This window comes from Schistocerca serialis, chromosome 11, assembly GCF_023864345.2.
Source record: "Schistocerca serialis cubense isolate TAMUIC-IGC-003099 chromosome 11, iqSchSeri2.2, whole genome shotgun sequence".
NCBI lineage: Eukaryota > Metazoa > Arthropoda > Insecta > Orthoptera > Acrididae > Schistocerca > Schistocerca serialis.
Window position 1 is genome coordinate 118,972,772 of NC_064648.1, and position 24,054 is coordinate 118,996,825.

The following is a 24,054-nucleotide window of genomic DNA, read 5'->3' on the forward strand; positions in this document are numbered from 1 at the left end:
AAAATGTTTTGGAAAATCATTGAATTACCAAGTTGCTGAGGATGTTGGTATATCAGTCAACTCGTGTCATGCAATTTTTTCAGATGTTTTGGGCACGAGACACATGTCAGCGAAGTTTGTTCCAAAACTTCTCAATTTTGATAAGAAGAACCGTCACATGAGCATTGGTCATGAGCTCTTGAATGATGTCACAATGATGATCCTGATTTGCTCAAAAGGGCCATAACTGGTGGCAAAACATGAGTATACAGTTATGACGTCAAAACCAAGGCCCAATCGTCACAATGGAAGCATCCCGCGGAGAGCCAAGATTGAGAAAAGCACACCAAGTCTGATCAAATGTCATAGTTTTGCTCACTGTTTTTTTTTCCAGTTACTGTGGTGTAGTATATCAATAATTTTTTCCTCAATGTCATACAGTCAATAAGGAGTATTACCTCGATGTTATGCACCGTTTGCAAGAAGCAATATGCAGACAACACCCAGAATTGTGGAAAAACAATTTGTGGCTTTTACATCACGACAATGCACACGCTCATTCATCGTTGCTTGTGAGAGGTCTTTAAGCCAAAAACAACACGACAATCACACCTCAGCTACCATATTCACCAGATTTGGCCCCCTGTGACTTTTTCCTGTTCCCAAAACTGAAGAGACCAATGAAAGGATGAAGATTTTCAGCAATTGAGAATATTGCATCAGTGGAAGTACTTGAGGCTGTACCGAAAAGTGCTTACGAGAAGTGCTTAGAGGATTGGAAGAAGTATTGGCACTAGTGTATTGCATCTGATGGGGATTACTTTGAAGGGGACAACATGAGTATCGATGAATAAATAAATATCTTTTTATAAAAATATAAAGTCACCTTAGTTTTTTTGACACATCTCATATATTAGTTGAGCCTTCTACAAATGTATGTTCTTGGAACTTTTAACAGTAAACCACACGGTTATGTAGAATGCCTCTCTTGCAGCATCTGGAAGTGGAGTTGGCTGAGCACTTCCATGATGCTTTCCTGCTTATTAAATGAAACTGTAACAAAACATGCTGCTCTTCTTTGGATCTTCTCTATTTCTTCTATCAGTCCTATCTGGTAAGGATCTTTGACTGATGAGCAGTTTTCCACAGTTGGTCAAATGAGTGTTTTGTAAGGTACTTCATTTGTTGATGGACTGCATTTCCTGATGACTCTTTCAATGCATTTCAGTCTGGCATCTGTCTTATCCGTGATTAATTTTATGTTGTCATTCCACTTCAAATTTCTCCACACGCATATTCATTCTCAGAAAGGCTTTTCTTATTACTGCCAGTCTGAATTTTATACAGGGGTTTAGAAAGAGTCTGAAAAGCTTGTAAGGAGCAGGCTAAGTAGTTGTTGTTGTTGTTGTTGTTGTTGTTGTTGTTGTGGTCTTCAGTCCTGAGACTGGTTTGATGCAGCTCTCCATGCTACCCAATCCTGTGCAAGCTTCTTCATCTCCCAGTACCTACTGCAGCCTACATCCTTCTGAATCTGCTTAGTGTATTCATCTCTTGGTCCCCCTCTACGATTTTTTACCCTCCACGTTGCCCTCCAATGCTAAATTTGTGATCCCTTGATGCCTCAGAACATGCCCTACCAACTGATCCCTTCTTCTAGTCAAGTTGTGCCAAAAATTTCTCTTCTCCCCAATTCTATTCAATACCTCCTCATTAGTTGTGTGATCTACCCATCTAATCTTCAGCATTCGTCAGTAGCACCACATTTCGAAAGCTTCTATTCTCTTCTTGTCCAAACTATTTATCATCCATGTTTCACTTCCATACATGGCTACACTCCATAAAAATACTTTCAGAAATGACTTCCTGACACTTAAATCTATACTCGATATTAACAAATTTCTCTTCTTCAGAAGCGCTTTCCTTGCCATTGCCAGTCTACATTTTATATCCTATCTACTTTGATCATCATCAGTTATTTTGCTCCCCAAACAGCAAAACTCCTTTACAGGGTAAGTTATGCCAAGAAATAATCCTCGAGAAAAAAATTCGATACATTGTGCTGTTTCCGAGTTAATTAGTACTGAAGTATGCCAGTCAGGCTGCTGTGTGCACAAATTCAAGTGGCCCGCCAAAGACAGTACTGCTAAATGTATTCTTTGTTTGGTCTCTAAAAACCGATAAGAGATCGATACAGAAATTGGACACGGGACGTTAGTGATGATTGAACCAGCACCCAATGCTGAACAGGGTCATGCACTATCAACTATGCTATAAGAATTATTACATCGGGTGGGCCACTTGAATTGGCGCATGCAACAGCCTGATTGGCTAACTTAAATGCTCATTCGCTCGGAAATGGTGCAATGAATTGAATTTTTTTCCTAACAATTATCAGTTATTTCTCAGCATAAGCTATCCTACAACACGCTTAAAGCTTTCCAAACCATTTTGCACAACACTGCTCTCGACTACTGGCATCTTTGGTTACTTTGCAGCTATAATACTAAGACTCATCATCTATCCCATTTGCTAATCTATTTTCATGAGCATTGTCACATTTAATTTAGTGACACTAATTACACATTTTTTACTTTTGCTCACTTCATCCTATAAACCAGTTTCAAAATGCTGCTGATTCTGTTGCACTGATCTTCTGAGTCCTCTGTCAGTATTACAACATGACTGCCTTTCCTCAAAGTTTTTATTTCTTCTCTCTGAAATTAATCTTCTCAAATTTCTTCTTAGTTTCCTGATTCCTTGCTCAACATACAGACTGAAAAATATTAGTGATAGGCTATAGCCCTGTATCATTCCCTTGTCAACTACTGCTCTCCGTTCATTTTATTTCACTCTTACCCTGAAGAGCCAAAGGAACTGGTACACCTGCCTAATACTGTCAAACGGCTCCTACGAGCATGCAGAATTGCTGCATCACGACATGGCATGGACTCGACTAATGTCTGAAGTAGTGCTGGAGGGAACTGACACTGTGAATCCTGCAGGGCGGTCCATAAATCTGTAAGAGTACGAGGAGGTTGAGATCTCTTCTGAATAGCACGTTGCAATGCATCCAAGATATGCTCAATAATGTTCGTGTCTGGGGAGTTTGGTGGCCAGCGTAAGTCTTTAAACTCACAAGAGTGTTCCTGGAGCCACTCTGTAGCAATTCTGGATGCATGGCGTGTTGCATTGTCCTGCCAGTATTGCCCAAGCCCATCAGAAGAATGCACAATGGGCATGAATGGATGCAGGTGATCAGACAGAATGCTTACACACATGTCACGTGTCAGAGTAATATCTAGACATATCAGGGGTCCCTTATCACTCTAACTGCACATGCACCACACCATCGCAGAGCCTCCACCAGCCTAAATAGTCCACTGCTGACGTACAGGGTCCATGGATTCATGAGGTTGCCTCCATACCAGTACACGTCCATCTCCTCGATACGATTTGAAACGAGACTCGTCCCACCAGACAACATGTTTCCAGTCATCAATAGTCCAGTGTCAGTGTTGACAGGCCTAGGCGAGGCGTAAAGCTTTGTGTAGTGTGGTCATCAACGGTACACGAGTAGGCCTTCAGCTCCAAAAGCCCACATCGATGATGTTTCGTTGAATGGTTCACACGGTGATACCTGTTGATGCCCCAGCATTGAAATCTGCAGCAATGTGTGGGAGGGTTGCAATTCTGTCATGCTGATCTATTCTCTTCAGTTGTCTTTGGTCTCGTTCTTGCAGGATCTTTTTCCGACTCGGCGAGGTGGGAGATTTGACGGTTACCGGATTCCTGATATTCGTGGTACACTCGTGAAATGGTTGTACGGGAAAATCCCCACTTCATTGCTTCCTAGGAGATCCTGTGTCCACTCCTGACATACAGGGTCCATGGATTCATGAGGTTGTCTCCATACCAGTACACGTCCGTCTCCTTGATAAGATTTGAAATGGGACTCGTCCCACCAGACAACATGTTTCCAGTCATCAACAGTCCAATGTCAGTGTTGACAGGCCCTGGCGAGGCGTAAAGCTTTGTATAGTGTGGTCATCAACGGTACACGAGTAGGCCTTCAGCTCCAAAAGCCCACATCGATGATGTTTCGTTGAATGGTTCACACGGTGATACCTGTTGATGCCCCAGCATTGAAATCTGCAGCAATGTGTGGGAGGGTTGCAATTCTGTCATGCTGATCTATTCTCTTCAGTTGTCGTTGGTCCCGTTCTTGCAGGATCTTTTTCCGACTCGGCGAGGTCGGAGATTTGACGTTTACCGGATTCCTAATATTCGTGGTACACTCGTGAAATGGTTGTACGGGAAAATCCCCACTTCATTGCTTCCTCGGAGATCCTGTGTCCACTGCTGACATACAGCGTCCATGGATTCATGAGGTTGTCTCCATACCAGTACACGTCCGTCTCCTTGATAAGATTTGAAATGGGACTCGTCCCACCAGACAACATGTTTCCAGTCATCAACAGTCCAATGTCAGTGTTGACAGGCCCTGGCGAGGCGTAAAGCTTTGTATAGTGTGGTCATCAACGGTACACGAGTAGGCCTTCAGCTCCAAAAGCCCACATCGATGATGTTTCGTTGAATGGTTCACACGGTGATACCTGTTGATGCCCCAGCATTGAAATCTGCAGCAATGTGTGGGAGGGTTGCAATTCTGTCATGCTGATCTATTCTCTTCAGTTGTCGTTGGTCCCGTTCTTGCAGGATCTTTTTCCGACTCGGCGAGGTCGGAGATTTGACGTTTACCGGATTCCTAATATTCGTGGTACACTCGTGAAATGGTTGTACGGGAAAATCCCCACTTCATTGCTTCCTCGGAGATCCTGTGTCCACTGCTGACATACAGCGTCCATGGATTCATGAGGTTGTCTCCATACCAGTACACGTCCGTCTCCTTGATAAGATTTGAAACGGGACTCTTCCCACCAGACAACATGTTTCCAGTCATCAACAGTCCAATGTCAGTGTTGACAGGCCCAGGTGAGACGTAAAGCTTTGTATAGTGTGGTCATCAACGGTACACGAGTGGGCCTTCAGCTCCAAAAGCCCACATCGATGATGTTTCGCTGAATGGTTCACACGGTGATACCTGTTGATGCCCCAGCATTGAAATCTGCAGCAATGTGTGGGAGGGTTGCAATTCTGTCATGCTGATCTATTCTCTTCAGTCGTTGTTGGTCCTGTTCTTGCAGGATCTTTTTCCGACTCGGCGAGGTCGGAGATTTGACGTTTACGGGATTCCTGATATTTGTGGTACACTCATCAAATGTTCGTACGGGAAAATCCCCACTTCATCGCTTCCTCAGATATGCTGTGTCCCATCACTCATGCGCAGACTGTAACAGCACATTCAGACTCACTTAAATCTTGATAACCTGCCATTGTAGCAGCAGCAACCGATCTAACAACTGCGCCAGACAATAGTTGTCCTACACAGGCGCTGCTGACTGCAGTGCCGTAATCTGCCTGTTTACATATCTCTGTATTTGAATATGCATGCCTATACCAGTTTCTTTGGAACTTCAGTGTATAACTGCAGTCCAGTTTCCACTCAAATTCCAAGCATCATTTCACTCCCCATATTTTATCCCTGCTACCTTCACAGTTTTGAAGAACTCATTCAAGTCAACACTGTCAGAAGCTTTCACTGAATCTATCACATCTCACACACAGCAATTCAAATTCTTTATAGATGCGAGCAACACGGTACAGACCGTATTGAGGACATTCTTGAGGGTGGCGTGCAACGCATCCGGGTCGGCCGTCTCCTCCGTGACACGGGAGACGCGTGTCGCCCGTGCCGCAGGCCGCCAGCCCGTTTCGCGGATGCCCGGGATGCTCTCAATAGGGATGGAGCGCACACCCTCACGGAAGCACGTCAGCCCGGGGTGTACCTTCTGTACCTCCTGCTGCCGGGCTTCTATGATCTTCTTCACAATCTGCAGGGAAATGCAAAGTTAACTCTGAAAGTCATAATACATGTAAGAAACAAGGAAAAACATAAGAAAATACAATTTACAACCAAGAAAGATCAAATTAACTTGAATTTGTGTTTAACACCGAGATGATTAGGCTCTGGGTTCACAAGATGTGGAAGCCTTGGACATGGTGACTCCACCTATCACTAGAAAACATATCTAAAAACAAAGATGATGAGATTTACCAAACAAAAGCACTGGCAGGTCGATAGACACACAAACAAACACAAACATACACACAATATTCTAGCTTTCGCAACCAACGGTTGCTTTGTCAGGAAAGAGGGAAGGAGAGGGAAAGACGAAAGGATGTCGGTTTTAAGGGAGAGGGTAAGGAGTCATTCCAATCCCGGGAGCGGAAAGACTTACCTTAGGGGGAAAAAAGGACGGGTATACACTCGCACACACACATATCCATCCGCACATACACAGACACAAGCAGACATTTGTAAAGGCCTGTACAAAGCTAGAATTTTGTGTGAATGTTTGTGCTTGTTTGTGTGTCTGTAGACCTGCCAGCGCTTTTGTTTGGTAAGTCTCATCATCTTTGTTTTTAGATATATTTTTCCCACGTGGAATGTTTCCCTCTATTATATTCATATCACCACAAAACAGTTATACGAGGGCTATCCACAAAGTACATTACGTTTTGGAATTAAAAATAAATAAAGTATTGGAATTTTTTTTTTTTTATTATATACAGATGAAAGCCACACTTAAATACTACTTTTCCACATAGTTGCCATTTAAATTAAGGCACTTATCGTAGCGATGGACGAGCTTGGAAATTCCTTCATCGTAAAATTCGGCCGCCTGCGTCTTCGACCACATGGTTACCTCTTCTTGAAGCTGTACGTCATCATCAAAACGCTGCATAGCCAACCACTTCTTCATTGCTGGGAATAAGTGGAAGTCGCTCGGTGCCAGGTCGGGACTGTACGGCGGATGAGGAAACAACTCCCACTTAAAAGATTCGAGAACTTCACGAGTGGCATTTGCCGTGTGGGCCCGGGCGTTGTCGTGAATCGGCAAGATCTTTGAGCTCAACTTTCCCCTGCACTTGTTTTGTATTGCTCTTCTGAGGTTGTGCAGAGATTGGCAATACCTTTGAGAGTTTATTGTACTGCCTCTTTCCAGGAAATCCACAAAAATCACACCTTTTCTGTCCCAAAAGACAGTCATTACGTGGTTGAAGGCGCAGGCGGCCGAATTTTACGACGAAGGAATTTCCAAGCTCGTCCATCGCTACGATAAGTGCCTTAATTTAAATGGCAACTATGTAGAAAAGTAGTATTTAAGTGTGGCTTTCATCCGTGTATAACAAAATAAAAATTCCAATACTTTATTTATTTTTAATTCCAAAACATAATATACTTTGTGGATAGCCCTCGTATATGCAGAATGAGATTTTCACTCTGCAGCGGAGTGTGCGCTGATATGAAACTTCCTAGCAGATTAAAACTGTGTGCCGGACCGAGACTCAAACTCAGGACATTTGCCTATTGCGGGCAAGTGGTCTACCGACTGAGCTACCCAAGCACGACTCACACACCGTCCTTACAGCTTTACTTCTGCCAGTACCTCGTCTCCTTTGTTTCAGGAGTGCTAGTTCTGCAAAGTTTGCAGGAGAGCTTCAGTAAAGTTTGGAAGGTAGGAGACGAGGTACTGGCAGAAGTAAAGCTGTGAGGACAGGGTGTGAGTCGCGCTTGGGTAGCTCAGTTGGTAGAGCACTTGCCCACGAAAGGCAAAGGTCCCGAGTTCGAGTCTCGGTCTAGCACACAGTTTTAATCTGCCAGGAAGTTTCAGTTATATCTGCATTTTAGCTAAGCAGCAGACACGGAAATTACAAATGAGACATCAGATTCAGAGGCCAAGTCTTGCTGTAATATAGCACACCAAAATAACACTAGACACAGTTCTTACTAACAAGCAGCATCTCTCAAATAATACAATATTGAAGGGCCTACACTATTCTGATTACAATGCAAAGTTCCTTCGAACACGCATGAATGCACTGCAGTGACTACAGCCGTTATGCGATACACGAAATGAATTCACAATTGCTAATAAGGACAAACATCGGCTGTAGAATGGAATGACGACAATGAAAATTTGTGCCGGACCAGGACTCGAACCCAGGATTCCCGCAGTTCGCGAGCGGTCGCCTTACCAATTGGCTATCCGTGCACGAGACACGGCCACACCCAAACTTCCATATGTCTTCACCTATGCATCTACGACCTGGACTCTTATGTCCATTATGTACATTCCCGTACAGGTCAGACGTACTCGAAAGTCGCTTGCCCGGTATCGGCAGATGAATACACGCACTGCAATATCGTATTTACCTGCCATTACCGGGCAAGCGATTTTCGAGTACGTCTGACCTGTACGGGAATATACACAATGGATGTACGAGTACAGGTCATAGACGCACAGGTGAAGACATATGGAAGTTTGGATGTGGCCATGAGTTGTGCACATAGCCGAAAGGTAAGGCGGCCGCTCGCGAAATGTGGGAAATCCGGGTTCGAGTCCTGGTCCGGCACAAATTTTCATTGTCGTCATTTCATTCTACAGCCGATGTTTGTCCTTATTAGCAATTGTGAATTCATTTAATATTTCTCAAATAACATTCTTCAAAAACTTTCTGGTTCCTCATGGGGAGCTAATGCAGATGTTTTAAGATCCACAGCCCTAGCCCTATCATACTCTGTTGCTGAATTCTGCTGTTCATCTTGGATCAACAGTGGTCACACTAAGAAGATAGATGTGTAACTCAATTAGACAATGTGAATAACTGCGGGGTTGTATTCGGAGAACAACACCCTATTGCTTCCTGTTCTCAGTAATATCCCACCTCCAGCTCTAAGAATATCAGAAGCTCTCCTGATGGATGATTTGGAAAATATTTCGAGTAGATTTCCCCACCATGTTATAGTTCTGGGTGGAGATTTTAATTTGCCGGATATAGACTGGGAGACTCAAACGTTCACAACGGGTGGCAGGGACAAAGAATCCAGTGAAACTTTTTTAAGTGCTTTATCCGAAAACTACCTTGAGCAGTTAAACAGAGAACCAACTCGTGGTGATAACATATTAGACCTTCTGGTGACAAACAGACCCGAACTATTTGAAACAGTTAACGCAGAACAGGGAATCAGCGATCATAAAGCGGTTAGAGCATCGATGATTTCAGCCGTAAATAGAAATATTAAAAAAGGTAGGAAGATTTTTCTGTTCAGCAAAAGTGACAAAAAGCAGATTACAGAGTACCTGACGGCTCAACACAAAAGTTTTGTCTCAAGTACAGATAGTGTTGAGGATCAGTGGACAAAGTTCAAAACCATCGTACAATATGCGTTAGATGAGTATGTGCCAAGCAAGATCGTAAGAGATGGAAAAGAGCCACTGTGGTACAACAACCGAGTTAGAAAACTGCTGCGGAAGCAAAAGGAACTTCACAGCAAACATAAACATAGCCAAAGCCTTGCAGACAAACAAAAATTACGCAAAGCGAAATGTAGTGTGAGGAGGGCTATGCGAGAGGCGTTCAATGAATTCGAAAGTAAAGTTCTATGTACTGACTTGGCAGAAAATCCTAAGAAATTTTGGTCTTATGTCAAAACAGTAGGTGGATCAAAACAAAATGTTCAGACACTCTGTGACCAAAATGGTACTGAAACAGAGGATGACAGACTAAAGGGCGAAATACTAAATGTCTTTTTCCAAAGCTGTTTCACAGAGGAAGACTGCACTGTAGTTCCTTCTCTAGATTGTCGCACAGATGACAAAATGGTAGATATCGAAATAGACGAAAGAGGGATAGAGAAACAATTAAAATTGCTCAAAAGAGGAAAGGCCGCTGGACCTGATGGGATACCAGTTCGATTTTACACAGAGTACGTGAAGGAACTTGCCCCCCTTCTTGCAGCGGTGTACCGTAGGTCTCTAGAAGAGCGTAGCGTTCCAAAGGATTGGAAAAGGGCACAGGTCATCCCTGTTTTCAAGAAGGGACATCGAACAGATGTGCAGAACTATAGACCTATATCTCTAACATCGATCAGTTGTAGAATTTTGGAATACGTATTATGTTCGAGTATAATGACTTTTCTGGAGACTAGAAATCTACTCTGTAGGAATCAGCATGGGTTTCGAAAAAGACGATCGTGTGAAACCCACCTCGCGCTATTCGTCCTCGAGACTCAGAGGGCCGTAGACACGGGTTCCCAGGTAGATTCCGTGTTTCTCGACTTGCGCAAGGCGTTTGATACAGTTCCCCACAGTCATTTAATGAACAAAGTAAGAGCATATGGACTATCAGACCAATTGTGTGATTGGATTGAAGAGTTCCTAGATAACAAAACGCAGCATGTCATTCTCAATGGAGAGAAGTCTTCCGAAGTAGTAGTGATTTCAGATGTGCAGGGGAGTGTCATAGGACCGTTGCTATTCACAATATACATAAATGACCTTGTGGATGACATCGGAAGTTCACTGACGCTTTTTGCAGATGCTGCTGTGGTGTATCGAGTGGTTGTAACAATGGAAAATTGTACGGAAATGCAGGAGGATCTGCAGCGAATTGACGCATGGTGTAGGGAATGGCAATTGAATCTCAATGTACACAAGTGTAATGTGCTGCGAATGCATAGAAAGACAGATCCCGTATCATTTAGCTACAAAATAGCAGGTCAGCAACTGGAAGCAGTTAATTCCGTAAATTATCTGGGAGTACGCATTAGGAGTGATTTAAAATGGAATGATCATATAAAGTTGATCGTTGGTAAAGCAGATGCCACACTGAGATTCATTGGAAGAATCCTAAGGAAATGCAATCTGAAAACAAAGGAAGTAGGTTACAGTACACTTGTTCGCCCACTGCTTGAATACTGCTCAACAGTGTGGGATCCGTACCAGATAGGATTGATAGAAGAGATAGAGAGAATCCAATGGAGAGCAGCGCTCTTCGTTACAGGATCATTTAATAATCGCGAAAGGGTTACGGAGATGATAGATAAACTCCAGTGGAAGACTCTGCAGGAGAGACACTCGGTAGCTCTGTACGGGCTTTTGTTAAAGTTTCGAGAACATACCTTCACCGAAGAGTCAAGCAGTATATTGCTCCCTCCTACGTATATTTCGCAAAGAGACCATGAGGACGAAATCAGAGAGATTAGAGCCCACACAGAAGCGTACCGACAATCCTTCTTTCGACAAATAATACGAGACTGGAATAGAAGGGAGAACCGATAGAGGTACTCAGGGTACCCTCTGCCACACACCGTCAGGTGGCTTGCGGAGTATGGATGTAGATGTAGATGTAGATGTAGATGTAGAAGGTCTGAGACAACATTCAGAAGGATCCTCAGGTACCGTCATTGAGATATTGCACAAGCACAACAATAGCGCTCAAAATCTAGGAAACTGTCATGGTGCACAGCTAATAACCCTGTTTCAGTGTCAAACACTCATGAAAAATACAGTGGGAGCAGACATCAGTAGCCAAGAAATATCTATCCAAGAACTCTTCCATGCAGATACAAGGATTCCATCCCCCCAAACATGAATGGAAGATTGTGAACCAGGTTCAAACCGAACAAGGCAGAAGTGGTTATGGACTGCATGATCAAGATGGGCTGATTCTGCAAATTGTAGCTGTGGTGTGCTCTTACAATCACTCCACCATATCATTGCTAACTGACCTCTTTGAATGTACAAAGGACATCTACCACACAGCGGATGAAACAATGAAATGCACTGGGAAACTAGATATAGAGGCGTAACATTGTATGAGCTTGAGATTGAGCAAAAATGTTTTTAACTGTATTTTTTTCATCAAATAACTTAAACTGCTTAGGATTCACAGACAACTTAGAGTTACTAGCTAATAATATACAAGGAGCCAGAAATCCAAAATATAACACAAAAATAAGACTCCAGATATAATTTGATGAACAAGATGACAGTAACAGACCTACACTCATTACGTAACAGTAAAAAAACAAAAAAGTGAAACTAGTGTAAAAGTTTAAATACTTGGGAGAAATTTTAACATACACTTTGAACAAAAAGAACTTGCTTGGCAAGAAAGAGCTAGTAAAATTATGAAGGCTCAAAAACCAGCATGGTTCACAACCAAAAAAGATGTCTAACAATCAAAACAGAATGAAAACATTACTACATGGTGGTTCAGCCAAAGGTAGCATACGAAGTGAAACACTTTCTCATCACCCAGAGAAAAAAAAAAAAAATGATGAAATCCTAAAAAGGAAGAGAGAACAACAGCTAGAACATATATAAATAAAAAAAAAATGTATCAAAAAGGACAGTGGAGGAGCGTGCCAAATGAAGTAGTATAAAGGGAACCTGTTCAGACGCTACATGAAAGGCTAAGGATTTCTTTCGTAGGCCACATCATTAGGTCACAAAAATTATAGACAAACTCTGTAATATGAAACAAGTATGATGGATCGAGCAAATTAAATCAAGAAACTGATAAACCAGAAAATAAGATGTAAACCGAAAAAAGACAAACAAAACACAGTAAGAAGTGCATTTACAGATGACGAAACATACAAAAGATCATAACAAATGAGAAGATATCCAGAAGGAATGAAACACAGACTTATCGAAGAACATGATTGGCAAATTGATGATTGTAGTGGTCTAATGAGGCCATAAAAGTAAAATAAATATCTACAGTATAGGTGTTTCTTTCAGCTAGTATCAGTCTCTTCATTTTTATCATGGCATGGCATGGATAAATCCAATTTGTTATTTTTGTATGCAAAATTCTAACAAATCGTTATAGATTTGCTCCTGAAGTAAGGACTGCATACATTATCAACTATCTGTGTGATGCTGTCTCATCCTGAAACCAACTAGGTCCTACTAGTTTTTTTTATTTACATTTTTAATTACAATACAGAATAAACACTTTATAATTTGAGTTAATGTAACAAGTACACAAAAATATTAAATTATTTTACACTAACTCAAATTAATCTCTGCAACGTACTTTTTTAATTGTGTTATCTCTGACTCAGTGTCAGGAGCTTCTTGATGGGACGTGTTCCTACAAGTTAGTTATGAGTACAAGTTCAGCAAGAACCTGTGTAAGGTGTCATCGATCAGCCAGGATGTTGAAGTGTTGTAATACATGAACAGTTTATATTGTGGGAGGTGATATGAACAGACGGTAAAGTGAAAAAGCAAAAGAAATGCTATTCCAGTTGTTTCAGTTGATAATACCTCTTCCAGATGAATACTGTGATGTTAAGAGGCGAAAGCAGGAATTCACAAAGAATCTGTGAATAAAATAAAAAATTCAACTCTCAGTATTAATGAATTTACTAAGAGAAAGTATATATGCTTTCTTTGATAATACTACAGATGGGACGTTGTTTTGATCGGCTAGTGCATAGTACTTTTATACCCATAAATGAATTGTTTACACTGAAAATGGAGCATTAATATTCATAAAGCAATCTCTAAAACAAATACATTTAGTAACTGCGGAATGAATTCCTCCACCATACCCCTTCCTTATACAATCAAGACCATGGCAGTGGGACCAGCACTTTCAACTACAGCATGGTGAGAGAATGCAGAACTATCAGAATAAAATTTTGGAAAGTTTCTCGCGTGCATTAACTGTGCAAAAATTTTTGAACCCACGGCCTATACAGACTGCTACTGTCACGGAACATTTCTCCCCAGTCACTGCTGTTGTACTGGCTACTCTTTGTGTTTTACTGTTCCTGTGAACACATACCAATAAAACAAATATCACACTAGAAAATCCAGAATGGAATGTAACAATACAATGAAAAGGATAGCTGCTACTCACCATAAAGCAGAGATTCTGAGTCACAGAAAGGCACAACAAAAAGACTGTTAGAAAGTTAGCTTTCTGCCAACAAGGCCTTTGTAAAAAATAGATAACATACACACATGCACACACAACTCAGAGGCTGCCTCCAGCTGCCAGACACTGTGGTCGTGTGTGTGAGCTGCGTTTGCATGTGTGTATTTATGTTGTCTATTTTTTACAAAGGCCTTTTTCACTAAAGGCTAACTTTCCGACAGTCTTTTTGTTCTGCCTTTCTGCAACTCAGCATCTCCGCTTTATAGTGAGTAGCGACTATCCTTTTCATTATATTGTTACAAATGTCGCACCAGGCTAATTTGGGACTGCTCTATCAAACGGGCATACAAAATCCTACTTTAAAAATAATTTTATTTCTAATGGGGAATAAACTGATGCTTTGTCCGCCCCAGTAGCCGAGTGGTCAGCACGACAGAATGACAATTCTAAGGGCCCGGGTTCGATTCCCAGCTGGGTCGGAGATTTTCTTCACGCAGCGACTTGGTGTTGTGTTGTCCTAATCATCATCATTTCATCCCCATCGACGCGCAGGTCGCCGAAGTGACGTAAAATAGAAAGACTTGCACCCGGCAAACAGTCTACCCGACGGGAGGCCCTAGTCACATGACATTTTTTTTAAACTGATGCTTTCAGTCAATATTGGTGGTTACATGAAAGACTTGATGAGCAGAACTTGTTTGGACTGAATCCAGCTACAAAATGAAATGAATTGGCAAATATTTGCCAAAACACCAGTGAAAATTGGCTCTTAGGAGCGTCACCAAGTATATTGCAGGAATTACAAATACACTACATGATCCAAAGTATCTGGACATCCCCAAAAACATACGTTTTTCATATTAGGTACATTGTGCTGCCAGAAACTGCCAGGTGTTCCATATCAGCGACCTCAGTAGTCACTGACATCGTGAGGGAACAGAATGGGGCACTCTGCAGATCCCATGGAATTTGAATGTGGTCAGGTGATTGGGTGTCACTTGTGTCACACATCTGTATGCGATATTTCCACACTCCTAAACACCCCTAGCTCCACTGTTTCCAATGTGACAGTGAAGTGGAAACATCAAGGGACACGTCCAGCACAAAAGCGTACAGGCCGACCTCGTCTGTTGACTGACAGAGACAGCCGACAGTTGAAGAGGATCGTAATGAGTAATAGGCAGACATCTATCCAGACCATCACACAGGAATTCCAAACTGTATCAGGATCCACTGCAAGTACTATGACAGTTAGGCGGAAGGTGAGAAAACTTGGATTTCATGGTCAAGCGGCTGCACATAAGCCACACATCACGCTGGTAAATGTCAAACGACGTCTCGCTTGGTGTAAGGAGCGTAAACATTGGACGACTGAACAGTCGAGAAACGTCTGGTGTGACAAATCATGGTACACAAGGTAGTGATCCGATGGCGGGGTGTGGGTACAACGAATGTCCGGTGAACGTCATCTGTCACCGTGTGTAGTGCCAACACTAAAATTTGGAGGTGGTGATGTTATGGTGTGGTTGTGTTTTGCATGGAGAGGGCTTGAACCCCTTGTTGTTTTCATAGCACTATCACAGCACAGGCCTACATTGATGTTTTAAGCACTTTCTTGCTTCCCACTGTTGAAGAGTAATTCAGTGATGGCAATTGCATCTTTCAACATGATCGAGCACGTGTTCGTAATGCACGGCCTGTGGCAGAGTGGTTACAGGACAATAACACCCCTGTAATGTACTGGCCTGCACAGAGTCCTGACCTGAATCCTATGAACACCTTTGAGATGTTTTGGAATGCTGACTTAGTGCCAGGCCTCACTGACCGACATCGATACCTCTCCTCAGTGCAGCACTGCATGAAGAATGGGCTGCCGTTCCCCAAGAAACCCTCCAGCACCTGATTGAACGTATGCCTGCAAGAGAGGAAGCTGTCATCAAGGCTAAGGGTGAGCCAACACCTTATTGAATTCCAGCATTACCAAAGGAGGATGCCACGAAATTTTAAGTCATTTTTAGCCAAGTGTCCGGATACTTTTGATTACATAGTGTATCTCAAAACAAAAAGTTCTTAGTTAAACAATTGAGTCTCTTATTTATTTCTAGATCCACTGGAAATACTTAACAGAAGTAGATGAATTATGTTTGGACTGAAATTATAATAAAAATTTTGCTGTAAAATATTAGCAATAATTATTCTTATCCACAAGATAAACAGTATATTTTCTTTGCAGAAACAAGACACCATAACTGAAAATATGTACAAATATAGCTCATTGTTATTGCTTGCGACACATTTCTCAATGTTGGAGGGCAGTTCTTGATTCAAAGCTTCAGTTTCTGGCAACAGTCAGCATTTCACAAGACATTCTTTTTAGCTAGAAATGAACTGTGTCTCACTTGGGAGTTGCAGATGTGTATGAAGATTTATTTTGGTAGCAACTGACAGCTCCCAGCACTGCTCGAATAATCAATCCTCCCAGATTTTCTTGATGCACCTCCCCCCCCCCCCCCCCATCCCCCATAGACAGAAGCATCAACTGCAGGCAAACAACCTGATAGAGCTTTTGACACTCCAGTCATGGGTATTTCATTATTTTGTAGTTATGTGGAGTGACGCCTTTTTTTAAGCTGCTCTTTCTTTCTACAGGACTGAAAATTCATCATTCCAGTGGCAACAGCAGAGATGTTATTAATGTTTGTCACTTTTGGGGAGCACAAACACGTTACACGAACTGAGTGAGAAAAGTGTGCTGATTTTTCCACTTAACTGTGTAGTAATGAAGCATTCAAGTTAAGTATGGCTTATTATAGCATTGTCCGGAAAATCATCGAACTAAATACAAAACCGTGATCCAAATCTTTGTCAGCTCTTAAAACAACAGCAATGAATCCACCATCCAAAGGTGACCACAAGAGCCAGTAAACATCACAAGACCAACCTCCTTTTGCCGCCGTACAACAGCGGAGAACTCGGTGTACGCGATCTTGGGGTTGAGCTCGCAATGCATCAGGGTCGCACCCTCGTAGTCCTTGATGTAGCCCTGGTACTGCGCCCGGTTCATCTTTATGTCCTTACTGAAGCCTTGCTTCTTAAAGTACCCTGCGAAAAAATGTGAGCATTAAACAATAATGTAAAAACATATAGCTGACAAGGAATGTGACACAATCAGTTACAATTCATGAGGGAGTCATCAAGAATATTGAGGTACAAAGTTAAAAATATGATCATTAGCTTTTTTCATTCCAACTTGATACATGTTTAGAACAAGGATTAATTACTTTATCAAATAATCACCACACATATCTTTATACAAGGTGTTTCAAAAAGATTCAACCAATTTTGCAAGACCATATCCTCTACATTAATGAAAAAAGAAACTTGGGGTGAATTTTAACTAATTCCAAGGTTTACAATGTTTAATATTCAAAGGAGCTGCACAAATTTACACCTTTTACACGCATGAACATAGAACCTCAGGGTTCTTTTTACAATTACCTTTAGTACCACACTTGCCCTTAATAAATGTTCAATGTGCCCTCCAGACAGATGACAAGTACCATCATACCATCTCACACTTTTGCGAATGTGTCTGGAATGCTACAGTCACTGCTGTTGCTATGCAGTGTTACAGTACACCCAACATTGTTGGAAGAGGTGGCACAAATGCAGAATCTTCCAAAAAACACTTTCTGTGAGCGCAACAGATGTCTGAGACCAAATTTTCTATGCATGGAGGAATGCCAAAGAAATCTGTCCAATTGAGAATGTGCTGATGAATGTGGGGAGGGAACCCGATCATGAATCTGAACTGTTAGTTTGTGATGGTCGTAACATGCCAGAACTGCACACTGTACAGATCCATTGCTGAAGCAGCTCATTGTTCAGAAATGCTCTCACATGCAAGAGCCAGTGTGGTGATGCTCTGCCCTGATGAAAAATGCAATTTTCAGTTTGTTCTTGCAATTGTGGCATAATCAGGTACATGATTCTTGTAACTGTCTTTTATGCAAAGCACAAATGGCACAACACACACGGAGCTTCAGAATGTCTCCCTTATATTCAACTATGGTGTGGGGCATTTGTGTTCATCATATCCTTATGTTGTGTCAGTCCACTTTTCCACTTACATGGAACTTGGCCTCATTACTGGACACTAAATGTGAAAGGAAATTTTATTTTCCATTTTCACATCCAGAACAAATTCACAAAACTCTATATGTTCTATATCACCACCAAAGAGGGCTTGTACCCATTGAATCCTGTACGGCTTGAAACACAAACATCACCGCTAAAGGCACCGGACGGACATGTGAAGAATTGGTAACTCTTGGCCAGCACGATGAGTAAACTTAAGTGGACTGTGTGCAAAACTTTTTAGAATGTGTTCTACACCCTGAACAAGTACACAGATAAGTGACACTGCCAGATAAACAACCAGTGTATTGGACCTCAATAAAAATCACACTGCCCAGTTGTAACTGAATAATTTATAGCATGCTCACTCCAGTTTCACGTAAATACACACGTATTCTTCATCATCAGTTACAAATTTTTTGGCAGGAATTCTTGAGTCATACAATTAATATTATTTTCATGCTCTGCACTCTGATGAATGTAGTGCAAAGCTGCAATTTAAGTCACTTGCGTAAACATCCATAAAAATGTAATTGAAAGCAATCACTACATTCTTCTTTTTCAACTATAAAGAATACTGAAGCCATTATTCTGCACCCCTGATATTCCATGGAGATCTCAGTATGGTAGGGAACACTTCACTCCAATATTGCTTGAAAAGAGTGATATTGTAGGATGTAATTTAAGAATTTCAATATCTGTTGATTAAATAATCTCAACTCATAATCTGGTTCCCCCCACAAAATTTCCCCCTGGACATTATCTGCTTTTACTGCACCCTGCTTGCTATTGCTATTCACTTATTGTAACCCCCACCCCTCCAATGATCTACATCTACGTATATACTCCACAAGCTACAATATGGTGTGTGGTGGAGGGTACCTTATACTACTGCTAAACATTCCCTTCATGTTCCACTTGGAAATGGAGTTAGGAAAAAATGACTATCTATAAAATTCATATGAGCCCTATTTCTCTTGCCTTGTCTTCGTGGTCCCTACGTCAGATGTATGTTCGTGGCTTTACAATCATTGTACAGCCTGATGCAAAAGTCAGTTCTCTAAACTTTATCAGTAGTGGTTTGCAAAAATAATGTCTACTTCCCTTCATTTGAGTTCACGGAACATTTTCATAATACTGACATGTTGATTGAGCTTACCAGCAGCAAATCTACCTCTGAATTTCTTAATCGTGTTCCTTTAATCTGACCTGGTGGGGATCCCACAAACTTAAGCAGTACTCAGGAATGGTGTTCCGTACATCATCTCCTTTGTACTAGAGCTACAGTTTCCTAAAATTCTCACAACAAATCAACATCAACCATTCACCTTCCACTTTGCAGTGTTATGACTAGATAACAAGTTTGTTTGTGTGGCCATCCTCTGCAGCAAGCATATAAATACTTGTTTTGTAAATAAAACTACCTTTTCCTGCTGCTACTTAATTTATTTATCCCATATGCATTTCGCCTTATCTTGTTCTAAGGCATCATAAGTGGAATGATTTGCTGATCTGCATTTCGTCACATCTTGTCTGGAGGTCGCATTATCACTTTCATTACTGCCGTACAAGCACAACTTTGCGTTCTGACCTTCTTCACACTGTTCACCACGTTTCTCATTCTTTTTTGTGGTATGCTATTGTTCTTTTGCCACTCGATATAATTATTTTGCCAGAAACTACTTTTCACAACATACATATTGCCATCATAATCTGCATGATTCCCCCATACAACAGCCAAGGTCAGCCATGTACTGGCTCCAAACACAGCAGAAACATCACACGTGAACTGCATTCTCAGTGCACGGAAGACATTTCGACCACCAATAAGCTGCTGCTTATTGAATTGCCCAGCAAGGTCAATGTCTATTGCCTTCAAAGACTTGTACACAGAAACACTGTGCCACCAACGGTGACAACCATTGCAGACGTACATTCACTTGTGTTAACGTACCTCTGAATGCCTCTGTGACGTGGTTATCGACACCGTTGACGGTGCAGTCTTCCTGTGTACAAGTCTTTGAAGGCAACAGACACTGACCTTGCTGGGCAATTCAATAAGCAGCAGCTTATTGGTGGTCGAAATGTCTTCCGTGCACTGAGAATGCAGTTCACGTGTGATGTTTCTGTTGTGTTTGGAGGCAATACATGGCTGACCTTGGCTGTTGTAAGGGAGAATCCTGCAGATTATGGTGGCCTTGAAGCTTTTCCTGATGCAAACGTATTGGCTTGGAAGACTTGGAGTACAGCTGAGACTACAGGTCTACTAGCAAAGGTTCCCTACGGTACCTTTACGTTGTGAAAAGCAGTGTCCGGCGAAATAGTTACATCATGTGGCAAAAGAAGAATAGCACACCACAAAAAAGAACGAGAAACTTGGTGACCAGTGTGAAGGAGGTCAGAACACAAAGTTGTGTGGCAGTAATAAAAGTGGTAGTTCGACCTCCAGATCAGATGTGAGGAAATGCAGATCAGCAAATCATCCGACTAATGATGCCTTAGAATAAGATAAGGTGAAACGCGTATGGGGTAAATAAATTAAGTAGCAGCACGAAAAGGCAGTTTTATTTACAAAACAAGTATTTATGCCTAGATATTTAATACGTGTGATTTTGTTAAACAGTGCACCACTACACCAATAATACTGCATTCAAACATTACACCATTGTTTTTCCCACTCATAAGTTCTTGCACCTTCAGAGCAAGCTGCCATTCATCACACCACATGGGAAGTCTATCCAAGTCATCCTGTATCCTTCTACAGCCACTCCACAGCAACACTGCCCTGCACGTATCAATAGCAAACAGTCGGAGACTTCTGCTTACCATATCCACCTCACTGTTTATGTATAAAAAGAACAAGAGTGGTCCTATCACACTTTCCTGGGGCACTCCTCACGATGCCTTTGCCTCTGGTGAACACTCACCCTCCAGAATAATGTACTGGGTTCTTCGAGCCACTCACGTTTGTGAGAAGCTATTCCAAAAGCTCGGACCTCTGTTAACAGTGCGCAGTGGGGCATTGCGTCAAAAGCGTTCTGGAAATCTAGGCGTATGGAATGTTTCTGTTGCCCTTAATCCCAACTGGATACCAATGTGTGTTTGAGGTAAAAAGTTAGTATCATAGCAAATACCTCAAAACACTTTTCAGCACAACCCGATCATCGATGATCAGACAGAGTGCTTTTTTGCTGGCCGCTTGCGGCCGAGCGGTTCTAGGCGCTTCAGTCTGGAACCGCGTGAACACTACGGTCGCAGGTTCGAATCCTGCCTCAGGCATGGGTGTGTGTGATGTCCTTAGGTTAGTTAGGTTTAAGTAGTTCTAAGTCTAGGGGACTGATGACCTGAGATGTTAAGTCCCATAGTGCTCAGAGCCATTTGAACCATTTTCGAACAGAGTGCTTTTAGACACTGTGCAGCAATTTAATACTACGTTGCTACTTGTACCGATACTTACCAATCGCAAACTCGTCAGCAAAAGTGAGGAAGTGCAGGATTCCGAGGCCAGTGTGGTAGTCCTTGAGGTGGTTCATGAGGTGCGTGCCGTAGCCCTTGACCTGCTCGTTGCTGGTGACGGCACAAAACACGATCTCCGTGAAGCCCTGTGCGGGGAACATGCGGAAGCAGATGCCGCCGATAGGCCGGTTGTCCTTGATCAGGGCCAGCGTCTTGTGCTTGCTGCAGAACAGAGCAGCTCCGTGTATGTTACCAAACAACAGGTTCGAATGTGTGACATAATTGTCCCAATTGACTTTAAATTATATAATTACAAGGGTCATTCAATAAGTAATACCCCACATTTTTCAAAAAAGCCATTAATATACATAGACGAATGTCCTAGTTGGTGCTTCACATCTGATGTTTGTTATGTGCGCTGGTGAAGTTTCAAACCATTCTGGCAGATGGCAGAGCCACAGTACAGCGTCAAAATGGCATCTATGAGGATCATTCAAATGAAACCTGGTCAGTGCGTCTACCTTTGCCTTACACGTAAGGTGGCACCACGTAGCTGTGGGTATGGTGGCGCCATATATTGTTAGAGAGACTGATGCGTGTGCAACGTTTGATGTTGCGTAGTGCCAGTGTGGTTCCACGTCAAAGAGAAGGAGGTCACACAAGTTACTGTCCACAACCGAACATAAAGGCAAGCAAGCAGGAACAATGAGGAGTGATTCGATTTTTGGCAGTGGAGGGATTTCGAGGCCGTGAAATAAATCAACGAATGAAGGCCGTGTATGGTGAGTACAGCCTGAGTCGTTCAAGTGTTGTGGAATGGCGCAAACGATTCCTGGAGGGGCGCGAGTCACTGGAAGACGATGCTCGGCCTGGACAGGCTCATTGTATCATCACACCGGAAATGGTTGCGGAAGTGAATGCTTTAGTCTCGGACAACTGCAGAATCACCGTGGACGAGATCCAGCGATTATTGGGTATTAACGTGGGCACCGCCTGCATCATGATGCATCAACACGTGAACTTTCAAAAAATCTGTACGCAGTCGGTTCCCCACCAACTGACTGCCGAACAGCACAATACTCGAATGGTGCTGTGTTTGAGTCATCTGCAACATTATCATGAGGAGGAATATGGCTTTCTGTCGCGTATTGTCACAGCTCATGAAACATGGTGTCACCATTTTGAACCGAAAAGCTAGCTCATAGCAAGCAGTGGAAACATGCAACTTCACCACCTCCAAAGAAATCAAAGGCTGTGCACACCAGTTCTGGTAAGGCCATGATGTCCTTGTGTTTTAACCACAAGGGCCCACTGCTTGTCAAGTTCCTCAGATGGGGAACCACCATCAATGCCCAGCAATATCAAGCCACTTTACAGAACCTTACACAAGTCATCAAGTCGAAACGCTGAGGCATGTTGTCCATGGCATTATCCTCCTGCACGATAATGCTCACCCAAACACGGCCAATTTGGTGAAGACGATATTGCAGCAGTTTCCGTGGGAAATGCTGGAACATCCACCGTACGGTCCAGATCTTTCACCGTGTGACTTTCATGTGTTTGGACCCCTAAAAAAAGATATTCACAGACATCGATTCGCAACGGGCGACAAAGTGTGTGACTGGGTCCAGGCCTGGATCCGACAGCAGCCTACTGGCTTCTTCAGGGATGGAATTGACCGGCTGGTGTCGTAATGAGATAAATGTGACAACAGTTTTGGCGACTATTTTTGAGTCTGTGTACTGTGTGTAACTATATTTTTGGGTTAATAAAATAATTACCGTTACTTTGCAATAGTGACTGGGTTTCCTTTGAATGCCCCTTATACATATGACTCACATTACAAGTAATTTGCTGTTACTGAATTCTCGTGTCCAGGAAAAGAAAGCATGGTGAACATACATAAACGTTTGTGTGCCGTGTATGATGCTGCTGCAGTTGATAGGAGTACAGTTGGGTGGTGGGTAAAGATAGTTACAGCCTCACGAAATGCAGAAACAGAGCTCCATGATCATGCACACTTGGAACATCGTGATCACAGCCACTGCTCCAGAAATGCTGAATCGTGCGATATTATTCACGCCGACTGGTACATCACAACTCGACAATTGGCTCTACAGTTTTCGGTCAGCATTGGAAGTGTGTCAGCAATGATTGAGATTCCTGGATATTCAAAGAGGTGCTCACAATGGGCTCCACAAAAGCTTACAGTGGATCACAAGATTCAAGGAAAGACCATTTTATCTGAATTGTTGGAGCACTTTGAGACCAACGGAGAGGACTTTCTCTCATGGATCATTACAGGGGATGAAACCGGAAACAAAAAGGTAGTCCGTGGAGTACCATCATCCTCATTCACCACAAAAGGAAAAATTCAAGACAATCCCCTCTGCCAGAAGGGTCACGGTGATGGCGTCATTCTTGTGGACGTGATGCCGATAGTGTCAACCGTCAATTCAGAGGCATACATGATGACTCTGAATAAACTCAAGATCCGTTTCTGATGTGTTCAATTGGACAAGAATCCAGCAGAAATCTTGTTCCAACATGATAATGCATGCCCACATACAAATCTGAGAACCCGGGAACACATCATCAAATTGGGTTGGACATCATTGTCTC

At 42.4% G+C, this 24,054-nt stretch overlaps 1 protein-coding gene across 3 annotated transcripts in view; it reads right to left on the bottom strand.

The window, feature by feature from the left end:
• Positions 1–24,054, bottom strand: part of LOC126427329 (histone acetyltransferase KAT2A) — a 339,982-nt gene that overhangs the window by 20,928 nt on the left and 295,000 nt on the right. For all 3 annotated transcript variants that reach the window (XM_050089640.1, XM_050089639.1, XM_050089641.1), the window contains 3 exons: positions 21,434–21,654; positions 16,781–16,941; positions 5,706–5,930 (listed from right to left, as the gene is read on the bottom strand). In XM_050089640.1, coding sequence (XP_049945597.1) covers positions 5,706–5,930; positions 16,781–16,941; positions 21,434–21,654 — 607 coding nt within the window. The remainder of the gene's footprint in view (positions 1–5,705; positions 5,931–16,780; positions 16,942–21,433; positions 21,655–24,054) is intronic.